The sequence below is a fragment of the Ylistrum balloti genome, unplaced genomic scaffold (genome assembly GCF_031769215.1).
Source record: "Ylistrum balloti isolate Yb309-2 unplaced genomic scaffold, AGI_CSIRO_Ybal_v1 Utg370132, whole genome shotgun sequence".
Lineage (NCBI taxonomy): Eukaryota > Metazoa > Mollusca > Bivalvia > Pectinida > Pectinidae > Ylistrum > Ylistrum balloti.
The window spans coordinates 259,190-285,599 of NW_026782143.1; the positions used below are offsets into that span (position 1 = coordinate 259,190).

Below are 26,410 nucleotides of genomic sequence, written 5' to 3' on the forward strand. Positions count from 1 at the left end.
ATACAAAAGCTATGGTGATTTGTGGAGCAGCACTCTTCTTAGCAATTATTGACTTAGCTTTTACAGATGACGGGAAATTAGGTAAGTAGCATTTATCGAAATTTTTCTTACTCTTTTTTTGTTTTGATTGTAAATATTCATTTAATTATTATCATTATTTTCAGTAAACTGCATTAACATCATCTCTTTTAATTATGACGATTCTAATTTACTAATAAACTCCAAATTTTATATTTTTTAGAATATTACAACTCGAGATACAAAAGTAGATATGTCTAATATTTCGTTATTATGATATACGACAGTAGACCTATAAAATATTGCACTATAAAGATATATAAAAGTAAACGTATTGTATGAACAGGTTTCACACTTCGACATGCGTCGAATAATTCACTCCGGCAGCAAGACTACAAAGTGATACATACCTAACGTTAGATAATCAGTCTAGAATTACAGTTGTCGTTAATATATCTGAGGATCTGTTCGGTTAGATTATTGGATTATATACATATATATATATATATATATATATATATATATTGACACCTGTCTGAGGATCTGTTCGGTTAGATTATTGGATAATAGATATAGATATATATGACGTTTTGACACCTGTCTGAGGATCTGTTCGGTTAGATTATTGGATAATAGATATAGATATATATGACGTTTTGACACCTGTCTGAGGATCTCTTCGGTTAGATTATTGGATAATAGATATAGATATATATGACGTTTTGACACCTGTCTGAGGATCTCTTCGGTTAGATTATTGGATTATATATATATATATATATATATAAATGACGTTTTGACACCTGTCTGAGGATCTGTTCGGTTAGATTATTGGATAATAGATATAGATATATATGACGTTTTGACACCTGTCTGAGGATCTCTTCGGTTAGATTATTGGATTATATATATAATATATATATATATATATGACGTTTTGACACCTGTCTGAGGATCTGTTCGGTTAGATTATTGGATAATAGATATAGATATATATGACGTTTTGACACCTGTCTGAGGATCTGTTCGGTTAGATTATTGGATAATAGATACATACATATATATATATATATAAATGACGTTTTGACACCTGTCTGAGGATCTGTTCGGTTAGATTATTGGATAATAGATATAGATATATATGACGTTTTGACACCTGTCTGAGGATCTGTTCGGTTAGATTATTGGATAATAGATATAGATATATATGACGTTTTGACACCTGTCTGAGGATCTGTTCGGTTAGATTATTATAATATATATATATATATATGACGTTTTGACACCTGTCTGAGGATCTGTTCGGTTAGATTATTGGATAATAGATATAGATATATATGACGTTTTGACACCTGTCTGAGGATCTCTTCGGTTAGATTATTGGATTATATATATATATATATATATATATAAATGACGTTTTGACACCTGTCTGAGGATCTGTTCGGTTAGATTATTGGATTATATACATATATATATATATATATAAAGTTTTGACACCTGTCTGAGGATTTGTTCGGTATATATATGACGCTTTGACACCTGTCAAATATAGCTAATATATAAATTAAGATATAGTTTATACCTCGCTGTTCCTTTAGGGCGACACTAGTACCACGGACATCAAAACGGTACGCGCAAATTTGTCTTTACTATCATTTTGGTTCTGATGATTTATCAGACAATCTCAGTTTGTGCAACACACATAAGTAATGGATGATCTTGTTCGCTCGACGAGTTCATGAGTAAATAACTCACTGTTGTATGTTATCATTCATTAAAGGAAGTGAGAACTGTGTGTATTTTATCATTAAAAGAAGTGAGCTATTTGTTTAAATAGTTCGAAATCATTTGTAACTATCATGTGGATGTGAAGTATATTTGTAATTATGGACATTTAGCCTATAAATATACGTAGGGCAGAAGTAACTATTCTGAAATATCACACTGCAACATTCACAATCACACAAAAAACACACTCATATATAATTTTGCATATAAATCACACACAAAAACCACAATCAAAGATAGTTTTTTATACAAATCACACAAAAATACCGGGCTCATAGATGGTTTTGAATATAAATCATTACAGCATACATCGCACATAGATAGTTTTGTATATAAATCATTACAGCATACATCACAAAGATAGTTTTGTATATAAATCATTACAGCATACATCACACAGAGATAGTTTTGTATATAAATCATTACAGCATACATCACAGAGATAGTTTTGTTTATAAATCATTACAGCATACATCACACATAGATAGTTTTGTATATAAATCATTACAGCGTATATCACACATAGATAGTTTTGTATATAAATCATTACAGCATACATCACAGAGATAGTTTTGTATATAAATCATTACAGCATACATCACACATAATTATATAGTTTTGTATATCAATCATTACAGCATACATCACACATATATAGTTTTGTATATAAATCATTACAGCGTATATCACACATATATAGTTTTGTATATAAATCATTACAGCATACATTACACATATATCTAGTTTGTATATAAATAATTACAGCATACATCACACATAGATAGTTTTGTATATAGTCATTACAGCATACATCACACATATATATAGTTTGTATATAAATCATTACAGCATACATCGCACAGATATAAAGTTTTGTATATAAATCATTACAGCATACATCACACATGGATAGTTTTGTATACAAATCATTACAGCATACATCACACATGGATAGTTTTGTATATAAATCATTACAGCATACATCACACATATATAGTTTTGTATATAAATCATTACAGAATACATCACAGAGATAGTTTGGTATATAAATCATTACAGCATACATCACACATAGATAGTTTTGTATATAAATCATTACAGCATACATCATACATATATATAGTTTTGTATATAAATAGTTACAGTATACATCACACATATATAGTTTTGTTTATAAATCATTACAGCGTATATCACACATATATAGTTTTGTATATAAATCATTACATTATACATCACACATATATGTAGTTTGTATATAAATCATTACAGCATACATCACACATAGATAGTTTTGTATATATTCATTACAGCATACATCACATATATATATAGTTTTGTATATAAATCATTACAGCATACATCACACATGGATAGTTTTGTATATAAATCATTACAGTATACATCACACATATATAGTTTTGTATATAAATCATTACAGCATACATCACACATATATATAGTTTTGTATATAAATCATTACAGCATACATCACACATGGATAGTTTTGTATATAAATCATTACAGTATACATCACACAGAGATAGTTTTGTATATAAATCATTACAGCATACATCACAGAGATAGTTTTGTATATAAATCATTACATCATACATACATCATACATATATATATAGTTTTGTATATAAATCATTACAGCATACATCACACATAGATAGTTTTGTATATAAATCATTACAGCATACATCACACAGAGATAGTTTTGTATATAAATCATTACAGCATACATACATCACACATAGATAGTTTTGTATATAAATCATTACAGCATACATCACACATAGATAGTTTTGTATATAGTCATTACAGCATACATCACACATATATATAGTTTTGTATATAAATAATTACAGCATACATCACACATGGATAGTTTTGTATATAAATCATTATAGTATACATCATACATATTTATAGTTTTGTATATAAATCATTACAGCATACATCACATATATATAGTTTTGTATATAAATCATTACAGCATACATCACACATGGATAGTTTTGTATATAAATCATTACAGCATACATACATCATACATATATATATAGTTTTGTATATAAATCATTACAGCATACATCACACATAGATAGTTTTGTATATAAAACATTACAGCATACATCATACATATATATATAGTTTTGTATATAAATCATTACAGCATACATCACACATATATAGATTTGTATATAAATCATTACAGCATACATCACACATATATATAGATTTGTATATAAATCATTACAGCATACATCACACATAGATAGTTTTGTATATAAATCATTACAGCATACATCACACATATATATATAGATTTGTATATAAATCATTACAGCATACATCACACATATATATAGTTTTGTATATAAATCATTACAGCATACATCACAGAGATAGTTTTGTATATAAATCATTACAGCGTACATCACAGAGATAGTTTTGTATATAAATCATTACAGCATACATCACACATATATATAGTTTTGTATATAAATCATTACAGCATACATCACAGAGATAGTTTTGTATATAAATCATTACAGCATACATCACAGAGATAGTTTTGTATATAAATCATTAATGCATACATCATACATATTTATAGTTTTGTATATAAATCATTATAGCATACATCACACATAGATAGTTTTGTATATAAATCATTACAGCATACATACATCACACATATATATAGTTTTGTATATAAATCATTACAGCATACATACATCACACATATATATAGTTCGTATATAAATCATTACAGCATACATCACACATAGATAGTTTTGTATATAAATAGTTACAGCATACATCACACATATACAGTTTTGTATATAAATCATTACAGCATACATCACACATATATATAGTTTTGTATATAAATCATTACAGCATACATACATCACACATATATATATAGTTTTGTATATAAATCATTACAGCATACATCACAGAGAGATAGTTTTGTATATAAATCATTACAGCATACATCACATATATATAGTTTGTATATAAATCAATAGATCTTATATCACACATAGATAGTTTTGTATATAAATCATTACAGCATACATACATCACAGAGATAGTTTTGTATATAAATCATTACAGCGTATATCACACATAGATAGTTTTGTATATAAATCATTACAGCGTATATCACACATAGATAGTTTTGTATATAAATCATTACAGCGTATATCACACATAGATAGATTTGTATATAAATCATTACAGCGTATATCACACAGAGATAGATTTGTATATAAATCATTACAGCGTATATCACACATAGATAGTTTTGTATATAACTCATTACATGCATTAATAAACAATTTTAAATAAGAATCATGTCACTATTTTTCACACAGAATGTTATGTATAACAATTACACCACTAAGAAGGAAATGGAGACAGCTCGTTGCCATTGAGACTTCTGGGGAATTTCCAACCGAATCAGTAACCATGAATAGTTGCTATGATATTTGCAAGCTAATTAATCCAATACGACTTGTCAGTAGCAGTATGGGCCAAAGACGTCAAAATGCGTTCATGAAATAAGAAAAGATGTAACTCTCCCAAGACCAAATATTAAATGTAAGAATGGATATACCTAGGATATCGCTATAATATACTTGAGTATACAACGTGAAAAATAGTCTGACGTAAACACTATTTTACTGAGAATGATATCGAGAGGGTGTCGTGTCTGCGGATGCCAATATCATCAAAGAAATGGTCAAAACATGTCACACAAACATTGCAAAGATCTTTAAATTCATTTTAGAGACTTTGATGATGTCTTGCCTTTAAAACACAAGAAACGTATTTATTATGTCCACCGTATATTCCCAACTGAAATGTATATCAGGGGACTGCAATAACATATAGCAAAAGAGTCCAGATCAGTATCATCGGGGATTGGGTTTTTGTAGCTTCAGGTAGAGCAATATTCGTCACTGCGATTCAAGTTTTTATTTTGTTCTTTAAATGCTTATCGGTGACTGTTGTGTTGAAAACTTTCCCTGAATCCATTAAGCCCAATATTTCAACTTTCATTGTATGGATCATTCTATTTTTCATATCACGGGTTTGTTAAATTGTAAAAGGTTATGAGCGTGTGTTACGTGTTTGCAATTGGATAGCAATGTTCCTTGTAACAAATTAATAAACTATTGGGCAGCAATGCTTCACAGAACAAATTAATTATTCAAGGGTATGTAAAGGATGAAATCCACTTGTAAAGCACATCGACGACACTCGCCAATTAAACCCAATACAAGTAAATAATGTCACGTTCTCAAATGAGAACAAGGTATACAACAACGGAACTAACAGTCAAAATAACGAGCATCAAACACGTTCAGCTTCATATCGCACAAAAAGTAGAATATTTCTCCGTAATTGAGATCACTATGACGACCATAAAAGTCTCAATAATTTTTATCTACCTGCATCTTTTGAAACCCTATGTTATGAGTTTGTTCGTCAGTTGATGACGTTTTTACACAAAAATTGTGATAAAAGATTAATTCTAACCCATAGGTGCGCCCGAGTTCATTGGAAGATCTTACCACCAAACTTGACGAAAATGTTGTCGACCAGAAATTGGATCATTTGATTTCGTCCTCTGATATATATATATATATATATATATATATTTTTTTTTTTTTCATTTGTACGTATTTTTATGAAATACTTTTCAGTATAATTCACAACTAGTACTATTAGAAGCAATGCTTTTAGGACATGGTGTTCAAGATTCAAAGCTTTTCAGAGTTCTTTGATATCAACATGTTATTGATACCACTTCTTGGGTAAACAGTATCAAAATAAGACTACAAGGCAGAATTAATAATGCTAAAATTGTTAGCAGTTTTCATAAAGGTTTGAACAATCAGAGCATTAGAGGAGCAAGCAATAATACGTTGTCTATAGGGAACCGTGCGAAGTTTAGGAATACAATATAAATGGGGGGGGTCAGTATCGCTATGTATTAACGACAAGGATAAACGTATTAGACGCCTTATCTGCAAGCACAATAACATGTTTATCAGGTAAATCTATAAGTGTGGATTGAGCATCAGTATCGAGGTAAGCTGACATTTGTTTTATTTCACTTTAGACCGGATTGTATTCCGGTATTTCTTAGTGGAATTCAAAAACGTTTCCTACATTGATTTCAAGTTGCTTTTATGTTCAGTGACAACAGTTTTAATGAACCCGTTTACAAACTATCCGTTCCTGTCAAAGCACACCTCTCTCTTGTACATATTCACATCAAGACTGACAATAATTATTCTGCAACAAAGCGAACTTTTCAAATATCCGGAACATTGATCCTGCAACTTATGATTCCGTAAACATGTTCGTCTTTCTTATTCACGAGAGCATACCAGGTAAGCCAATAGTATGGTGTTCTGTTCTGATAGAAGTAGTGATGGTTGTATTACAAATACAATCCAAAAATCAATGTCACAAGAATTTCTAATGAAAATTTGCGTTTTCCATACGCACCACAAAGTATTCCGACGTTTTTGCAAGTATCAACCATCAAGATAAACTTACTTCACTGAGGAAGGCAAAACAAAATCAAATTTAATTCAGTAAACGTGATTGGTCTCCTAATGTTCTTTTTGATATCAAAAACCCGATTTCAATTACATTACGGTTATTTGAAGTTGCTGGTTACATCAAGAAAGGTCGAGAGAGAAGTTCATTATTGGTATCATTTGCATGGACTTCTTGTGGCCAAATTTCTATACAACACACATGAAAGGGTAAAATTTGTATCGACAAACACCAATTTGTATATGATGCGTTTGATGATCAGAGGTCAGGCATGCGTGTTAAGAGTTGGTCTGCTGTTTGAATCGGACCCGACACTAACATCAATATGAATCATAACTTCTCATCCTATGGGTGCCGCAGACAGTTGTACCTATTAATTACAGATATTGTCCGACATTGGCAAAGTAGATATTTAATTATGGATATGATCAGAGGCCAACCACCGGAATCTTTCGTACATAACCCTGCCAGGAACTATAATGTGCAACTGGTTGTCATAGCAATTGTAATGATAACGTTCTGAAAATATCTACGTAACCAGGAAATCATACACATGAATACCAACGTTAATCCCATTACTTGGAAGCTTTTAATTTTACAAAACCTAGCATGTCTTCGAAATCGAAAGTGACGAACAAAGGTTAATCATTTATAACAATGAAAAAACGGTGTATAATTCCAAACTGATTACAACAATTTACGTTAATACTGAAATGAAAACCAGGTGTTCCGTTAGAGTAAGCGTCTTATGCTTCACCCATGACACCCAGCATGTAAATCTTGATCCATTCAAGCATATAATGTCATGAGCATGGTATACAACAACGCAACAAAAAGGACAAACTAACGAACATCAAACACGTCTTGCTTCATGTCGTAAAAAGAAATACAAAGGGCCTGTTTCCAGTAATGTTAATTCTCCATAGGAGCCTGCCCCCGTATAATTTCTTATCTAGCTCAACTACTGTTTTTTCTTTTCCGAAAAATAATTTTACACCTTTCCGACACCCAGATTTCATAATTTCAGTGAAAATGTATTTTTATAAAGTTGTCAATTTCAGCATCAAAGACATAAGTTCGTAAATAAAAGAAGGTTATCTCGAAATTGTAATTCACAACATAGTATAAATTTCTTTTGATAAATATTTCCAAAACATCATGTATATTCATAAAACATAAAAAAAAAAATATATTCTCGGATGAAAATGCACTTGCAGAGACACAATTATGAAGAAAAATGCCATAAATTTGCAATTTTCTCCCGTTAAATAGTTTTGGATGCAAATTTCCATCAGAAAATCGGATAGAGCTTTACTTGTTTCATGTGTACCAAAAATCAGCTAATTCCATGTGGTGGAACGTTCTCATATCGCCGCCTGAATGTGGTTGTAAATTGAAAGAAAAGGGGAAATGAGTAACAACCTTGTCTGATACCTTATTATATAGCTTATTATATACAAACTTTTATATTGAATATCAGAGCGGATATTTTCATGACAGTTTTATGATGTGTAACGACTAAATAAATAGTATCGATATAAAGATTTACACTGAGGACACCCTGATACATGAATACTGTTCTATCTCAAGCTGTCCTCTTCTGAATTTTCTGATCGTGTGGCCTTGTACATTTATCCGTATCTTCTTGTCTTTGTCTATACGTTAACGAAATCATTCACTCGACGCTAGCTATTCTTGTCTCAATTTCCTTGTTTTATTGTCCCATCTCCAAAGCGTTGTGGCTCTGTCAGGGTTGGGACCCTGACTTGTCTCACTTTCTTTGTGCCTGCCGACCACGCCACATCGAATAGATAGATTATCCATATGAAATACTTTATTTTGTTCTTAGTAATCAATCAATTCTGCGCTTCTTGGAGGTATTGAATGTGATTTATTATATTGTCTTGTTATTTTGTGTAATTAGTTGTTCGTTATTTATCACACATTTTCGCATAATTGTACCAAACTACTAAGTATTAGCTGTTTACAGCAATCATCGGTGGCTTGCTATTTTGTTACTGTATCGACGCTTCATAAACCAATCGTTATTGTTTCAAGATGGAGGGTAAATGTGTTGGAGAAGAGTGTCAAGTATACTTCAAGAAACGTAGTGGCAATAAGAACAGAAGTGCACGCAATGTAAATAGTCCACAATATAAATGGCTCCTAGATACGCTGGTGCAACAAGGATTGATGTCAGCAAAGGAACAAGCATTTATTTGCCAGAAGTGCTACATGAAGTATCTTCGGAACAAAAATCAGCCTCACATATCCTGCCGTTGCTGACCCTTCATGATCTTTTGAATGGATCATCTTCACACAAAAAATGCTGTCTCTGTCTTGTTACCTTTCCAAAAAATGGAACAAAATCATCAGTCTTACCAAAACGTGCAATACGTCACCTGATCTATTCACACAAACTGTGGTGTCCCACCTCATCCCGCGTCTGCTCCATTCACCTTATTGGTAACGACTGAGATCCGTCTACAGAGGTTGTCCTTGATGGTAGAGGTTCCTTGGAATCTCAGTTACCATGAAAATCGTCCGGAATCATTAATGACCTCCTACAGGTGTCGCACGTCCTTTCACAGAACCAGTCTGCGTTTACAATAAGCTTTTCTTCTCTTGATGACTCGGCATGCATGGCCTGGACAGGTTGGTCCAAAGATCCGTTCCTCGAAATCCACTCGCACTGTTCCCCATATCTTTCATCTGGTATATATACCAAGACTACACACGATCCTCTATTACTGTTCTGGGTAAAACTGAAAACCGACATTTCCTGGAGTCAGTGTTCTTCTCTTTTTGGAATTTTCAAGTCAAGTGTGTCCAAAACTTTCCACTCCATAGTACAGGCATTAGTCCCACAATTACTAGGTCCGGATCACTTGACAAGAGAACAATTGCTTGGGCACAATACTGTCTTTTCGGAAGCATTTTTTGGAGATAAAGCCACTGCCATATTAGATGGCACCTATATTTATATCCAGAAAAGCTCCGACCACAAGCTCCAGAGAAGGTCCTACTGTGGCCAGAAGAAGAGAAACTATGTCAAATTCATGAGCTGCGCCTTACCAGATGGCTACATTCTGGACACCGTAGGACCATTCACTGGCAGCGAAAATGATGCTACAATTACAAAAAATGTCAGGGACAAGCTAGTTACTTGGCTACAACCAGACGAAAACGTTGTCGTTGACCGAGGTTTTAGAGATGTCCTACAAGTTCTCGAAGCCTCTGGCCTCAATGCTAGCATGCCGTCATACCTGAAACCCGGTCAAAGTCAACATTCTGACGTCCAAGCAAATCTTGACAGAACTATCACCAAATCGAGGTGGATTGTGGAATCCTATCATGGTCGTCTGAAACACTGGACGTTCTTCCGAACGCAATTGGTGTCTAACAGCTTTATCAATGTCATTGAGGCTTTGCTTCGAACCGTCACAGCCTGTCTGAATGGTATTAGAGGACCGATCTACCAGAGATCTCCAGAGAGAGATGCCAAAGATAGGCTAATGGCTGAACGTATGAAGGACCGTTTGACAACACCGAATGGTTTAGCTCAGAGAGTCAAGATAGATCCGGATCTATCTAGACGGGCAAGGTCCGAGTTTGTCAAGATGGATGCATCTTCCATACTGTTTCCCCGTCTCGATCTTGATTACTTGAGAACCATTACGTGTGGAACGTATCAGATATCTCTGGCTCCTGGTTACATCGCCGAACATTTAAGTGATGACGGAGACTATGAGGTGTGGCTCTACTAGCACTCCCCAGACCTTCTCCGATGTCAAATACATTCTCGACACAAAAGCCAAACGAAATATAACGTTTGGATACGGTTCACCGTTTCACCCGATGTTGAGGCCCCAATAAAGGACTACTACTGCCAGTGCCCAGTTGGAGAGAGAACGATGGGAATGTGTGCGCACATCTCCAGTATCTTGTACTACCTTGGGTATTACAGGACGCTGGAAAACCCTCGACCATTACAACCACAGGTAAAGAAATTCCGACAAAACTTAAAATAGTTTTCCATGCGGCAACGGAGTGCATATGTTGAAAGTATGTTTGGGGATCGATATGAAAGATCCCCGTTACCATGTGACTAACCAAACTTATAAATATAGGTATTATACAATCGCCCGTAGCTATGAACACTCCCGTAAATGCGAAAACCAACCAAAATCATAAGGAACACGTTTTGTTTGTTGTTCTGTCTATTTGTCAGCCAATGTCTTCAACCATGGGGACTTCTGAAGTAGCCATCTTGGATTTTTTTATGAAAAAGTGTTTTTCTCACTTTTTTTCATATCTGTGTACATATTCTTTAACATACCGAGCAAATACTCTCGTTTTTTTGTTAATTATCTAAAGAAAGTCGAAAATCGGCAATTCAACCATAGGCTAATTCAACCCAACATTTGAAAATGTTCCACCACTTACATTTTGATGATTTTTCCTCTCATCAATAGCATATTACGTACTATTTAATAGGATAAAAATTGGTTTGCATCCAACGCCCATAAAAGGGTGTATTCTCTAAAAAACATGGTTTTTGTGTCTAAAATGTTATCATCGAAAATGGCATTTTTGAGATTGTTTCTTCCATAAAACAGCCAAATGGCGCGATGGAAACATGATTTTTGTCACAATCATGCCATGAATGTATTCTTTACGGTGACTATCATTTGATTAGATTTTCATTAATATTTTACACAACATGCACATTTTATCAACACTTAGACAGCTTCTGAAAGGTACAACTTTGAGGAGCCATAAAAAAACAAACCAAGTGACCTAAATCTTTATACTTTATAGGTTTGTGACCACAACGGCATTGGCAATGCACCACCAACAGGAAATTTGAATCAGAGAAGGGGCCGTTTTGGAAACCGGCCCTTCACTCAAAAGAGTCAGTTATATGTAGAACGTGTCTATTAATCAAAATGTCCGATCATACACATAGGTCTTGCTCAACCATTTTAAAATCAAATGTGTACTTTGCCATGTTTACTTGTTTAATCCACAAGAACTTGAAAAGGGGCATTCAGGAAGGAAATTATCGGTATCTACTTTTTCCACTATTGCAGCTGATTCGCAGTTTCCTGTATTGATTTTCAAAAAATGCGAAACGTTTCAGACCTATTGCATCATCATTTGAAGTGTAACCTTTGACCTCCGTCTGGTATAAAGAGAAGCAACAATGCTTACATGTCAACAGCATCAAATTCAAATGCGATGAAACCAGGACGAAAAAAGAACCGCAGAAAGATAAGCATGAATACTCCTGATACCAGGAGAATGAGTCCATATGGTTTGGAACAGTAAGTGCCTTCTGTTTCATCGATGATATTCGCTAATGAGAAAAAATATGCAACAACGGGACCATTAAGCATACTGACGAGAAATAAACACATTTATCTTAATTGATATTTTAACATACTTTCTCCACATGTACATGACATGCTAATTACCTTGATGTTTTTTTTCTTCCTCCACTGACATCAGATTTCCTTTTGCCTTTGACTGTTGCCTAATTCCGGTGGTCAATAAGATCTTCTTGACAATGAAATATTCTGAAATGAAACGTCTTACTTCATATCACAATTTTTGTTGTTTTTCTTTCAAATTATATAAAGAAACAAACATTTTATGTGAATTTCATTAACTGCATCTTTCAAAACTTTGGGTTATTAGTTTGTCAATTGTCGACATGCCTGTAAAATAGAAAACAAGCCGATCTGATAAATATCCGTATCCTGAACATAAACCTTGTTCATATAAACTTGTACTTATTAGAGATTTTAAGATAATGCCGGAAACTCGTAATATTGTGAACAAGCCTTGAATAGCAATTGAATGTTCTGTAAACACTATAGTAGGATTATCACTTTCTTGACATGGGAAATACACAAAAAGGAAATCAAACCGAAATCACCACGCTTATCATACAGCTTTGTCGAAAGCTTTCCATGTTGGTCTTGTGGCGGAACAAATTCGCGATATTCTTCCTAACTTATGATAACCCGAACATTTCATGGTTCGTGTTGTATATCAGCCGCATATTCTGTAGTATGCATGGAATATAAAAAATTAATAAATGGGGACGCTATTGTTCTCTATCTATATGAAGAACTTACTTCAAACCAGGTGAATGTTTATTATAGCATTATCCAGAAAATCGCGATGTTTAGATTACTTTTCACTTTATTTTCACGACAATGTCTGAATACATGTGTCTCCTTACTTCGTCGACATTTTTTTTGTGTAGGAAAGGGAAAAAAATTGTAAATAAAATGTATGTGTGTACAGAATTTTTGTGTAGGAAAGGGAAAAAAATTGGTTTACTTTGGTCAAACTTTACGCAACGATCATGTATGAGTATACTTTGGATATTATTGTGTTTCAAGAGTTCAAGTTCAAGGTCAAGGTCAGTGGTACTTTACATGTAGAAAATATTGACTCGTTCAATTTAAACACTTCGCGTATTCATTATGTCATGTCTTCTGGTCAAACTTTATACAAAGATCAATCACGAGTATATTTTGGACATGTTCCAGGGGCACAGGGCCTAGATCGCCTTCGCTTTATAAAGAAAATCGTCAACTGATTCAACACTGAGCAGTGTAGAGTGTTCTGTTATAGTATTTGATTAATCACGTACTATGTGTGAGTTTGGAAAATATAAGATCCGTTTTCAGGCAGCCAGTCTTTCCGAGATTGAAGAAACAAAATTTAACTTGTCGACCTCTCTACTGTGACAATTAAGGCTATATTTAGGTTTCATCAACTTAGGCTCATGACATTACTGATGAGTCCTAGAACGAGTAAACAGCTGTGTAGTGCTGGTAATTCATTATTTGGCTGTAAAATTTCTAATTAATTTTTACTGTGATATTAACTTGTGTGTCTTTTGCATGATCTTTGTTATGGTATTTATTCTAAATCTTATCCGAGTGTAGTCAAGTGAAATATAAGCAATCATTATAAGTGACAATTGATCTGTTTCTTGCTTTCTCATAAAGTATTATGAAACTAGATACGTCCGTTGGAACCATCTCAACAGCAACCAACGAAGCCTTGGTTAATATCGTGGTGTTGTATTTCGTCAAGGCACGTGCAGCTGATATTCTCTTATCAACAACCATTGACAGTATACCGTGGCCTTATCTGTATTACGGTCCAAAAGTAGTATATGCATTACAATTCTCAATTCTCACATATCTCAACATTATATCTCTTACGTATCCAATTCAGACTGAAATCTGTCAACTTACTCTCCATAATTCATAGATTTTTATAATTCATTATTTACGCAATCTTATAAGAATGCAAATAATGTTTCTTTGGATTGATAATTTCAAATAGTGACATGTTTTTAAAGAGTATGTCAATTTATTGTTCTGAAACAGCTAGGCAAGGGATACTGCAGATGGTATTTGATAAATTTATCAATTTATGATAATATTGATATGATAACTCCATTGAAATATAAATCTAATGAAAGTGCCAAAAAAAAAATATAGATATTCAACAATATTGGAGGAAAAGGCTTCTTTGTGTTTCTAACACAACATCAAGAAAATACCAAAATGTCATCATAATTATAATCCAAACTTAAATTCCATAAAACTAGGGCAAAATATGTACATAAGAAAGAATTACACGGAGACTCCTGAAAAAGTACAAAAATAATATGACCAGATGTTTCGCAAGAGTGAACGTCTTCTGCTTCATCGATGGCACCCGACATGTAAACGTTGGTCAATCTAAGAACGTGAAGGAACCAACAGACAAACAAAGATCACAAAATACGTCCAGCTTCATATCACACAAAGAAATTGAATATTTCTCTCTAAAATCACTATGGTGACCATAAATTTTCCCAATAATTTTTATCAATCTGCACCTTTGAAACCCCGTGTTACGAGTTTGTTCGTCAGTTTATGACTTTTGGCAAGAAAATCATGAAAATGGGAACAGACGCTTGAATGGGATGCACAGGATGGAAAATTGAAATATTTTTATAGAAGGATAAAGCTATGATGATGGCACGAATACTTTATTATACATTAACTTATTCCACGTGTGTTAAGGAGAAGACAGACTATCGAGTACAGAAAATGTTAACATATCTGTCTGGTACTGAATCATGAAAAGGAGAAATGATAACAAAATAACCATTTACCTATGTCGGTCCTCCATAGCTCTTACTTAAAAGGCTATCAAATGTACAGACATACCTATCTTCTACCCTCAAAGCCGTACAACAAGTATATTAGGTGTTAAAGCTCTGTTTCTTGTTTCACAGAAATCATATTATTGAATAATGATTTAATTTCCTGGTCATATTATTGGATGGATTCAATCATACTTCCCCTTCTAATACACGAATTTGTCTCAAGATCAACCACAGTTATGGGAACATATTGCTGCTGAGTGTAGGTGGCGGTGAGTTTGGACGCACGATTTATGAACAATCATTAAGACCACGTTATAGTCAATTTTCTTCAGCTGAAAGAAAACAGGACTTTCTTGCAACCATCAACATAAATATTTACCTTCTTTTTATCATACTCCAAATGTCAGGCCGATACTTAAGTGTATAGTTTTATTCTGCATGAATGGGGAGTCTAACATTGCTGAGGCTAAATTGTCATTAAAAGACATGAGAAACTTCAGCCAAGATATACATTCCATTGATATAACAAGTGCTCGCGATGAAACCATCACGGATTCACACTTCATACATACATACAAAATGTATATGGGTTTTTAAGATGATGTACACAATACAAATTAGCTTAAATGTCAAGGACACATCCCTCAAAAATAGTACGTGGCATGTCAAATAGTTTAGATATCAGTGTTAAATCCTATCAGAGGTTCGGTAAAAGGACCATCAAATCATTCAGTGTCGTGATACAATAGTTCAGTACAGAACAAAATGTCTTGTGTGATCTTTGATTTAGACAACGGCTAATGCCAATGGCGTGATGACTAGGTGCCATGTGATACTACTAGGCGGGGTCATGATATGACTAATAAAAATCGGCCAGCTCAGTTTACCATTCCTGTGTATGGAATCAGAATTGATTTACTTTAAGGGAAAGAATTTATCTAGAAACCGACACCTCTTTAAAAATAGCATCGAATGGTGAAGAGTGTTATAACGATACATGAATTCAACAAATAACAAATATTAAAAGGGATCAAAATATCTTAATTTATTGAAAATGTGTATTTACATTATTTCTTAACACCTAACTAAATGAAAATATTAAGAAAAAGTTTTATAGCGAATGGTTACATACAGACTGATCATGTACAAACGTATTCCACATCTACAAACCGTTTTAGATTCCTAGGTTTTAAAATATAGGTCCTTAGCATCACAATGAGTCCAAGACGAAACAGCCGTGTGATGCTGTTTGACTTATCATATGGTTCAACGATGTCCTACTCCAAACTTGTATTAAAATGTGCTACTTAATTAATGAGTGTTCCAAAATCGAAAGTAAAACATAAACAAAAATAATAAGAAAATAAGAAGTAGAGGATACTGGTTGGTGTATTGGTAAATATAGAATTATCATCAGATTGTAATTTGGTGTTTTCTGCAAGTACTTGGATTTGCACTTGGTGTATAAAACCAGTAAGTTAGAAATATAGATGTAGTTGCATTTTTAATCAGTCTTTTGTAGAGCACTCGCTTGAATAGATGGCCGCACATCTAATATCTAGCAGGAAATGTTCAGAAACGGGAACATTTAATCATATCAGTTTCTCGATCGGTCTGTTATACTCCTTATACAGAACTCACTAGAGTAAAACCAAATATATAACCAATATCTGAGGATGTTTTTAATGTCTTAATAAACACCCACAGCTCCTGTTCTATGGAAACTTTCCATATAGTACCTGACTTCAGGAACACTAAGAAAGCCCCTTGGTTACAGGTCAGAAAGTGTTTCAAACTGTGATCTATGCTAGAAATTGTTTTGTCAAGGATGAGTTGTAGTTCTGATAACAGATAAAATAAGGTCGGGAAAAAATACCAGCATGTCAATAGCATTTGATACTCAACATCAATGGAACTGGGGAAATATATCAACAAAAGCAGGACTTACAATGATATCCCCAACCTTCCTAATGACATCATTACCACAAAAATAATGTCAATAATTAAATGACGTCACCAATTCAATGACGTCAACAATACGAGGCACCGATACCACAAAAACACATACTAGTAAATAATAACACCTCCAGGGTAATTTTAAAGTAAGCATTAATCTGGCTAGGTGGTGAGATGGGAATCATATCCACTAGGAAAACATTATTTAAGTCAGGAACACTCGCTCGTTCTCACTAACTTAAGGATCATTATGGATATGATCCCCTTATCACAGCTCCAAGGGACGGAGCTATTTATTACTCCGGAAGGACAAGCGTCTTCTGCTTCATTGACGACACACGCCGCGTAAATATTTGTCAGTAATGTCACGTTCTCTAATGACAACAAAGCTTACATTAAAGGCATCAAGATACTTAATTTGATGTCATTGTATATCACTGAAATATTGAAGTTAATGCGAGTGAAGGGGGACAGTATTTGAGCAGAGATTGATATTGTTATTGTTAAGATATATTTGTGGGATGTTAGTTATAGATACCGTGATTGTTAGTGAGATAAACATTATTACGTGATGTGTGATTGTAAGTGATGTCAGGCCTCGTTACACGGTGAGTGATTATCACAGAAAATGGACAATATTTTGGCGATGCATAGTTTCTAAAAAGTCGGAAATTGTGACCGTCATTTTGTGTGAGATCTAACAATATTACATGAATTGTGATTATTTGTGAAAACAAACAATCTTATGTTATGAACGATATGTTGGATATTGTGAATTTATCAAGTCATAGTGATTATTCAAGAGGTCAAAACAACGACTTATGTGTAACAACAAATCGGCTTATTTTCGCTGAAATGTTGTCCTCGTCTAGACACACTGATTCCAAGCTTTAAACACATAAGATCATAATACAGTCGAAAAATCCCTGCGAATCACTTAACCACTTCTTACACTATTTCTTCAGTGCAAATAAGCTTCTCATTGGCTGTTCGTCGAATGAAGTTGAGAGTGCAGTGATCGAAGCGCCAGCGAGTACCTACTTTCTTACTAGCTGTAATATACCAGCTTTTATTCTTGCTAACCAAAAGTAAAGCTCTGATCCAGTGACGACAGGCAATACAATCTATTAGCCGTAACGAGTTTGATAGTTTGATTTAGCAGTGTTCCTTTTTGGGAAACCAATTAACCCGTCATATTATACCCTGACTCAATTATCGCAATAAGTTTTTTAACTAGAGCTCGTCATTCAGCATGTATTGAAGTTTGATGGACCTTTCATTTGATACCACCATCTGACGATTATTAATGGAACGCTTACAGTGATATTTCTATATGACACGAACGGTTTTATAAATGTTATGTTTATCATTTCCTGGAATCGAAATTCATTCTTGCTACGCAGTCTTGTTATGAGCAAAGATGAATAACAAACATTCTGGAAACAGTAATAAAAGTCGGTATGTCTTCGACCTATTTCAACGCAGCCAATTAAATAATTTCCTGTATTTTGACTGACAGTGTAGCTATAAATAAATAATAAAATAGAAAACCATGTTTTTGGAATGGTATCCTGGTGTTTTCGTTGCGTAAGGTTCTTTGACCAGAGAGTATATTCACAAGTTTGCGCCAAAAATATGAACGTTTGGAAACACGCGGCTGCTTATATAATTTCGCACCATCTTGTCTCAAATGTGTCTATAGCTTCAGGCCGAGAGCATTATATTCCAAATGATTATTTTTGCTGTATAGAATGGCCCATTATTTGAAATACCAATTCATGAATACTTTCATAATCCAAACTCAAATTTAAGAAAACTCGGGCAAAATATGAACAAAAAATAACTACTTTTACTTCTAAAATAAGTGCAAGAATAATAAGACCATATGTTCTGTAACAGTAAGCGTTTTCAGCTTAATCGACTATCTCCGCCATATTACCTGTGGTTAATCCAAGTAAGAAATGTCACGTTATTAATAGATAACAAAGTATACAACAACGGAACCAACAGACAAACTAACGATCATCAAACACGTCCAGCTTCATATCGTACAACGGAACCAACAGACAAACTAACGAACATCAAACATGTCCAGCTTCATATCGTACAACGGAACCAACAGGCAATCTAACGGGCATCAAACACATTCAGCTTTGTATCGTGCAACGGAACCAACAGACAAACTAACGAACATCAAACACGTCCAGCTTTATTTCACACAACGGAACCAACAGACAAACTAACGAACAACAAACACGTCCAGTTCCATATCACACAACGGAACCAACAGACAAACTAACGAACATCAAACACGTCCAGTTTCATATCACATAACGGAACCAACAGACAAACTAACGAACATCAAATACGTCCAGTTTCATATCACATAACGGAACCAACAGACAAACTAACGAGCATCAAACACGTCCAGCTTCATACCACACAACGGAACCAACAGACAAACTAGCGAGCATCAAACACGTCCAGCTTCATATCACACATCGGAACCAACAGACAAACTAAAGAACATCAAACACGTCCAGCTTCATATCGTACAACGGAACCAACAGGCAATCTAACGGGCATCAAACACGTCCAGCTTCATATCGTACAACGGAACCAACAGACAATCTAACGATCATCAAACACGTACAGTTTCATATCGTACAACGGAACAACAAAGGAGGTTGAAAATTCATTCTCATCGTCCAACAGTCAAAATGTTAGCACTGAGGAACTCGATACTGGTACCCACATGAATTGATATGACCCAATAGACACGCACGGTGCGAGATATGTTCGGGAAGTAATTAATAATTCCGCCTATTGACATTTACGAAGAACGGCGTGTGTTATCGGATTTTATTACCTAGCATGGGTATCACATGTACTTCACGTTAGAAATACAAACCTTTCCATCAAGATTAATTAGATGTTTCTCCCAAAATAATTAAAGAATCCAAACGTTCAAAAGTTTGAAAAGATTAAGGTCGTGTATTATATTTACTGGTGACTAAACATCAGTGTCCTATATTATCTCTACTGGTGACTAAACATCAATGTCGTGTATTATATTTACTGGTAACTAAACATCAATCTCCTATATTATATTTACTGGTGACTAAACATCAATCTCCTATATTATATTTACTGGTGACTAAACATCAATCTCCTATATTATATTTACTGGTAACTAAACATCAATGTCGTGTATTATCTCTACTGGTGACTAAACATCAATCTCCTATATTATATTTACTGGTGACTAAACATCAATGTCGTGTATTATCTCTACTGATGACTAAACATCAATGTCGTGTATTATATTTACTGGTGACTAAACATCAATCTCCTATATTATATTTACTGGTGACTAAACATCAATCTCCTATATTATATTTACTGGTGACTAAACATCAATCTCCTATATTATCTCTACTGATGACTAAACATCAATGTCGTGTATTATATTTACTGGTGACTAAACATCAATCTCCTATATTATATTTACTGGTGACTAAACATCAATCTCCTATATTATATTTACTGGTGACTAAACATCAATCTCCTATATTATCTCTACTGATGACTAAACATCAATGTCGTGTATTATATTTACTGGTGACTAAACATCAATCTCCTATATTATCTCTACTGATGACTAAACATCAATGTCGTGTATTATATTTACTGGTGACTAAACATCAATCTCCTATATTATCTCTACTGATGACTAAACATCAATGTCGTGTATTATATTTACTGGTAACTAAACATCAATCTATATTATATTTACTGGTGACTAAACAAAAATGTCGTGTATTATATTTACTGGTAACTAAACATCAATCTCCTATATTATCTCTACTGATGACTAAACATCAATGTCGTGTATTATATTTACTGGTGACTAAACATCAATCTCCTATATTATCTCTACTGATGACTAAACATCAATGTCGTGTATTATATTTACTGGTGACTAAACATCAATATCCTATATTATCTCTACTGATGACTAAACATCAATGTCGTGTATTATATTTACTGGTAACTAAACATCAATCTCCTATATTATATTTACTGGTAACTAAACATCAATCTCCTATATTATATTTACTGGTGACTAAACATCAATCTCCTATATTATATTTACTGGTGACTAAACATCAATCTCCTATATTATCTCTACTGATGACTTAACATCAATGTCGTGTATTATATTTACTGGTAACTAAACATCAATCTCCTATATTATATTTACTGATGACTAAACATCAATGTCGTGTATTATATTTACTGGTGACTAAACATCAATATCCTATATTATCTCTACTGATGACTAAACATCAATGTAGTGTATTATATTTACTGGTGACTAAACATCAATATCCTATATTATCTCTACTGATGACTAAACATCAATGTCGTGTATTATATTTACTGGTAACTAAACATCAATCTCCTATATTATATTTACTGGTAACTAAACATCAATCTCCTATATTATATTTACTGGTGACTAAACATCAATCTCCTATATTATCTCTACTGATGACTAAACATCAATGTCGTGTATTATATTTACTGGTAACTAAACATCAATCTCCTATATTATATTTACTGGTGACTAAACATCAATGTCGTGTATTATATTTACTGGTAACTAAACATCAATCTCCTATATTATCTCTACTGATGACTAAACATCAATGTCGTGTATTATATTTACTGGTGACTAAACATCAATATCCTATATTATCTCTACTGATGACTAAACATCAATGTAGTGTATTATATTTACTGGTGACTAAACATCAATATCCTATATTATCTCTACTGATGACTAAACATCAATGTCGTGTATTATATTTACTGGTAACTAAACATCAATCTCCTATATTATATTTACTGGTAACTAAACATCAATCTCCTATATTATATTTACTGGTGACTAAACATCAATGTCGTGTATTATATTTACTGGTGACTAAACATCAATCTCCTATATTATCTCTACTGATGACTAAACATCAATGTCGTGTATTATATTTACTGGTGACTAAACATCAATCTCCTATATTATCTCTACTGATGACTAAACATCAATGTCGTGTATTATATTTACTGGTAACTAAACATCAGTGTCCTATATTATCTCTACTGATGACTAAACATCAATGTCGTGTATTATATTTACTGGTGACTAAACATTAATCTCCTATATTATCTCTACTGATGACTAAATATCAATGTCGTGTATTATATTTACTGGTGACTAAACATCAATCTCCTATATTATCTCTACTGATGACTAAACATCAATGTCGTGTATTATATTTACTGGTGACTAAACATCAATATCCTATATTATATTTACTGGTGACTAAACATCAATCTCCTATATTATATTTACTGGTGACTAAACATCAATCTCCTATATTATATTTACTGGTGACTAAACATCAATGTCGTGTATTATCTCTACTGGTGACTAAACATCAATGTCCTATATTATCTCTACTGATGACTAAACATCAATGTCGTGTATTATATTTACTGGTGACTAAACATCAATCTCCTATATTATATTTACTGGTGACTAAACATCAATCTCCTATATTATCTCTACTGATGACTTAACATCAATGTCCTATATTATCTCTACTGATGACTAAACATCAATGTCCTATATTATCTCTACTGGTGACAAAACATCAATGTTTATTATCTCTACTGGTGACAAAACATCAATGTTTATTATTTCTACTGGTGACTAAACTTCAAAGTTTATTATCTCTACTGGTGACTAAACGTCAATGTTCATTATCTCTACTGGTGACTAAACTTCAATGTTCATTATCTCTACTGGTGACTAAACTTCAATGTTCATTATCTCTACTGGTCACTAAACTTCAATGTTTATTATCTCTACTGGTGACTAAACTTCAATGTTTATTATCTCTACTTGTGACTAAACGTCAATGTTTATTATCTCTACTGGTGACTAAACTTCAATGTTTATTATCTCTACTGGTGACTAAACTTCAATGTTTATTATCTCTACTGGTGACTAAACTTCAATGTTTATTATCTCTACTGGTGACTAAACTTCAATGTCTATTATCTCTACTGGTGACTAAACTTCAATGTTTATTATCTCTACTGGTGACTAAACTTCAATGTTTATTATCTCTACTGGTGACTAAACTTCAATGTTTATTATCTCTACTGGTGATTAAAGTTCAATGTCGTGTATTATATCTAAAGGTAATTTTATTGGGATTTACCCGTGGTAGATGATGTCATTTTATTAGGATTTACTAGCGGTAGAGAAGGTAGTTTTATTAGGATTTACTAGCGGTAGAGAAGGTAGCTTTATTAGGATTTACTAGCGGTAGAGAATGTAGCTTTATTAGGATTTACTAGCGGTAGAGAAGGTAGCTTTATTAGGATTTACTAGCGGTAGAGAAGGTAGCTTTATTAGGATTTACTAGCGGTAGAGAAGGTAGCTTTATTAGGATTTACTAGCGGTAGAGAAGGTAGCTTTATTAGGATTTACTAGCGGTAGAGAAGGTAGCTTTATTAGGATTTACTAGCGGTAGAGAAGGTAGCTTTATTAGGATTTACTAGCGGTAGAGAAGGTAGCTTTATTAGGATTTACTAGCGGTAGAGAAGGTAGCTTTATTAGGATTTACTAGCGGTAGAGGAAGAAGCTTTATTAGGATTTACTCGCGGTTGTTGCTGTTACGTTGTTCTAAGTTCGGTACTTGCCTGTTGGTTCCGTTGTAATTGTTTACATTGTTCTCATATGAGAACGTGACATTTCTTACTTAGATTGATCAAGGTTTACATGTCGGTGTCGTCGATGAAGCAGAAGACACTTACTCTTCCGTAACACCTGTTCTTATGGTACTACGTTTTCATGAGTCTTGTCTATCTTATTTTGTTCCTTTTTTTTCCTAAGTTTAGATAATTTTAACTTATGACTTTATTGGCATGATGGTATATTCTAGATGTTTTTCGGAGCATAGAAAACACATGTTTTTACCACCACGTGTCAGTCTATGGTCGATAAACGGGAATAGAATGGCATTCTGGAGTCTGCCTTACCATATATAGCACGCAAGTACAGGATAGTTTGTCGTTAACATATCATGGAAATGTTACAGGGTACACCTGTCTGTTGAGCTATGAAGCCAGTAGTTATGTTTTTGTTCCGAATACTTGCCTATCAGTTATTATGTATTGGGGTGTTGTATGGTGTTCTTTAAAGTATACCTAAGTGTTTAACACTACTATACGCATGGTTGGTCAATTGTTGTTATTACTTAATTCCATAATCTAGAGAAATATATTGAAATTTTAGAATCTATTGAAAAGTTTTGAACTTTTACAATCTACAGAAATATTTTGAAATTATAGAATCTACAGAAATGTAGAATCTACAAAAAATTTGAAATTTTAGAATCTACGGAAATGTTTTGAACTTTTAGAATCTACAGAACTATCTTTGAAATTCCACAAATTAGAGAAATATTTGTATTTCTTTGATAACACAACAATATGAGAAATGATAGATATTTATCACAAGGTTTTAAACATTTACATTCCACGATATTTTGATTTTTTTTTCAGTGGATTCAGACCAGGCTGAAATAAAAAAGAGAATGGCGCCAGAAATAGACTATGAAGGATACAATCCCTACAATGACCTATCCGATGAAGACTTAGCAGAGCTTATTAAACGTGGCAGTCTTCTTCGGTTCGGAAAACGTGGAAGCCTTCTCAGATTTGGAAAGCGCGGGAGTCTGCTCAGATTCGGCAAGCGAAGGTCTATCCTTCGCTACGGAAAACGCTTCGACGACCAAGATGAAAATATGGAATTGCCCCTCGAGGATTATGCGAACACCGAAAACGAGGACAAAAGGGGGAGTTTATTCCGTTTTGGAAAACGGAGGGCTCTTTTCCGGTACGGACGAAGTGCAGACAAACCCCATACTCCATTCCGATTTGGAAGGGAAGAAGACTATTGAAAGAAGTTGATATTAAAATCCGACCTATAGATGAACATATATTTTTTAAACAGAAGAAACTTTCTGTGATGACGAATACGTTTTAGGATACCGTCAGCTGTTCATTTTCATTGATGTACGAAATGTTTATTACAGTGTTGGTCAAATAACATTTAGTTTATATAAATATATCAATCTTCAAGATGGCTGTAGAAGTTCGATCACTGTGGGTGAAAATACCTATTAGAAATAAAGTTACTGATGATGGGGTCACTGCGGATATATCATCCTTTGTTATCCGATGTATTACCTCCTAAACTGTTCCAAGTAAGATACAGGAAATAGACATTGTGAAGACTTTTTAAGTCAGTAAATCTATGTGTAAATGTCATTAAGAACTGTACAAAGAAATAGTTCCGACTGAAGAGTGACTCTATAACAACTGTCATACGCATTGTTTATAGATCTGTGCGATAGGAAACTCTATAAAATACGTCTTAACCTACAAATCTTGAATATGTTTGCAAAATATCGTTTTACGAACAGTGACATTTCAAAATAGATAAAACAAATTCCAAAGTGTGGTAAATTGATGACGTCATTTCTGTAAAGTGTTTTCTTGCATGTCCATAGAGTTCACGGAGACGTATTACATGTTGTTATTATCATGAATTGTTCTATATAAAAAGAAATCATTCTGTAGCATTGTTCCTATATCGTTAACTGATGATGTTCGATGTTTCATCCAAGCGACTTATTATCAATGGAGCGGCTACTGTCCTGCGTAGATAAACATATTTACCATAGAAATATCACTACCGTGTGCGTATATAGCATTTATCAATGTTTTCAT

General features: G+C 33.5%; 1 protein-coding gene across 1 annotated transcript; it reads left to right on the forward strand.

Moving 5' to 3' along the window:
* LOC132550599 (FMRFamide-related neuropeptides-like) lies at positions 1 to 26,149 on the forward strand. Its single transcript, XM_060214688.1, has 2 exons — positions 1 to 81; positions 25,181 to 26,149. The coding sequence occupies exons 1-2, from the start codon at positions 12 to 14 to the stop codon at positions 25,576 to 25,578; spliced, it is 468 nt and encodes a 155-aa protein (XP_060070671.1). The 5' UTR covers positions 1 to 11; the 3' UTR covers positions 25,579 to 26,149.
* The last annotated feature ends 261 nt before the right edge of the window (positions 26,150 to 26,410 follow it).